Below are 2,500 nucleotides of genomic sequence, written 5' to 3'. Positions count from 1 at the left end.
AAAGAAAAAAAGAAATTAAAAACGTAATATTTTCAAGATATTGAAAAGATAAAATATTCAAATGATAATAATTACTGTATTTTTTTCTACGATAAAAAAAAAAAAAAAAAAAAAAAAAATGTTAATCTAATTATAAATATATATAATATATATAATATTTATTTATTTCACATATATCTTATAAGTAGGATATATTATATCTATATGGTATTATTCCATATATTTATATAAATATATATGATGTAACGTTTCTAATATTTTTTAATTCATATTTTATAACTCAATATAATATTGAATGGGAAAAATCAAAAAATTTTAACAAATAGTAGAAAAGAAATGAAAAATAAAATAAACATATATAAAATAAAATAATATAATATAATATAATAATAATAATAATTCATTTTATTTGTCACAAAAAAGAAAAAAAAAAAAAAATTTGACACGTTATAAATTAAATGTAAATAATATATATATATATATATATTTATTTATTTTATATATATAATATACACTTCGAAGGTGCTATTTATTTTTTTATTTTGCTCGGTGATGTAATCTCCGTTTCATAATACCGTTGCTGTACTTTTACACATTTTCATGTCTAATATATTATCTAATACATTTTTGAAGAAATTTTTAAAATTATTTTCTTCATGTATTGAAGATATTTGTTTTAGATGTTGTTGATTTTCTTGAGATTGGCATGTATCATCATTATCTTTATTATTATTATTATTATTATCATCATTGTTGTCTATACTTTTACTATTACTTCTTATACTTTGTATACTAGTGTCATTATTTTCTTTATAATGTTCATTTTCATTTGTTTTGATAACAGTTTCTTCATATGGCTGATTTGCTCCATTTATTATAAGATAGTCATCATCGTCAACATTGTCTTTTAAGTGACATACTTCAACATCCTCAGATGCAAATAAAAATTTCGGATCTTCATTTAATTTATTTGCATTTTTATTTTCTTTACTTTCTAATACTTCAAAGTCTGCTTCAATTGAAGATTTTGTTTCTCCTATTATCTCTCCTTGTATCTCTACTGTTCCTTTTTTTTTTCTGAATGTAAATTTTTTGGTGAATTGTCTCATGATAGAATCTTTTTTAGGATTATTGTTATCTTGAATAATAATACTTTTGGATGACTTAGGAACTTGTTTAAATTTTCTTGTAATTAATAAATCGTCTTCTGTTAAATCTTTTATAGATACTCTTTTTATATCTAAGTTTATACCATCAGTCCATTTGTTTGTATTATATTCAGGATCTCTCATAATAATAGGAGGATATAAATCTTCTTGAAATATGGATGAATTCTTTCTAGGTACATAAAAAGAGATTGGTCTAATATTTGTGTTGTTTTCATTTTTATATACTCTACCAATTTCACATTTATAAACGTCACACATACGTTTAGGCAAGAAACCAAATGATCTAAAAGGTAAACATGATTTATATTCATCAACCTTACGCATGGAACCATGTGAATATTGATAATAACGACAATTACCATCTCCTTTACCTATTAAATAAATCATACCTACACTTTCATCATAATGTGGTAATAAAGGTGCAGCAGCATTATCTAGAGTAATAGTTGTTAATGGTGATGTTGTATTCTTTAAACTCCATAATTTTAATTCTCTCATATTATTCTTTGAAAAACCTGTAGTTAAAATACATTTATCTTCACCACCGAACCCATCAATCCATATACATTTTGTACTCTTACCACCATCATGAATTAAAAAACTATTACAAATTTCTTGTTTTCTAGGATCTATTATATGTATCTGCTTATTTTGACATGTACCACTTAATAAATTACCTGTTATATCCCATTGCAATGAACTTAATTTCTTTGGCATATTTATTTCAAATGCTTTCTTCTCATTTTCAATATCCCATATATTAACAGAAGAATCAAAAGAAGTAGATGATAATATAAAATAATTCATAGGATTCCATGATATTATATTTACTTTTTTCTTATGTCCATTTAATATACATAAAGGATCTTTTACTTCATTCACATTCTCATCTTCATGACGTATCTCCCATATTCTTATAGACATATCCTCAGAACATGATGCTAATATCTCGCTATAACAAGGATTAAATGACAAATCAAGGATAGGAGATGTATGACTCTTTAATTTTATTACTGGGGGGTTTCTCACTTGATTTTCTAATCTGACAACACCGATCATTCCTCCCCCTTCCACTTGCCATGGTACCTAATATGAGCAAATCACATAAAAGGATAAACAAATAAATAAAAATATATATATATATATATATATATATGTATTTATGTATGTATGAATAACCCATTATTTTTTGAAACACATGAAATATATACATAAATACATATACAAATATATTGCATCATTTGTATGTTTCTAATTTTTAATTTTAATTTTTTTTTTTTTTTTTTTTTTGATTTCCTTACAGCAATATATCCAGCACTACAAGCTATACC

At 23.4% G+C, this 2,500-nt stretch overlaps 1 protein-coding gene across 1 annotated transcript; it reads right to left on the bottom strand.

Annotated features, from left to right (window-relative positions):
• Window positions 1–566: 566 nt before the first annotated feature.
• PGSY75_1251200 (coronin) lies at window positions 567–2,500 on the bottom strand (the record flags this gene model as incomplete). The annotated part of the gene is made up of 2 exons (XM_018787066.1): window positions 567–2,255; window positions 2,471–2,500. Coding segments are annotated over 2 exons (1,719 nt in total), but the record flags the coding sequence as incomplete, so codon positions are not given.

This window comes from Plasmodium gaboni, chromosome 12 (assembly GCF_001602025.1).
Source record: "Plasmodium gaboni strain SY75 chromosome 12, whole genome shotgun sequence".
NCBI lineage: Eukaryota > Apicomplexa > Aconoidasida > Haemosporida > Plasmodiidae > Plasmodium > Plasmodium gaboni.
This window is presented reverse-complemented; position numbering and strand designations above follow the sequence as displayed.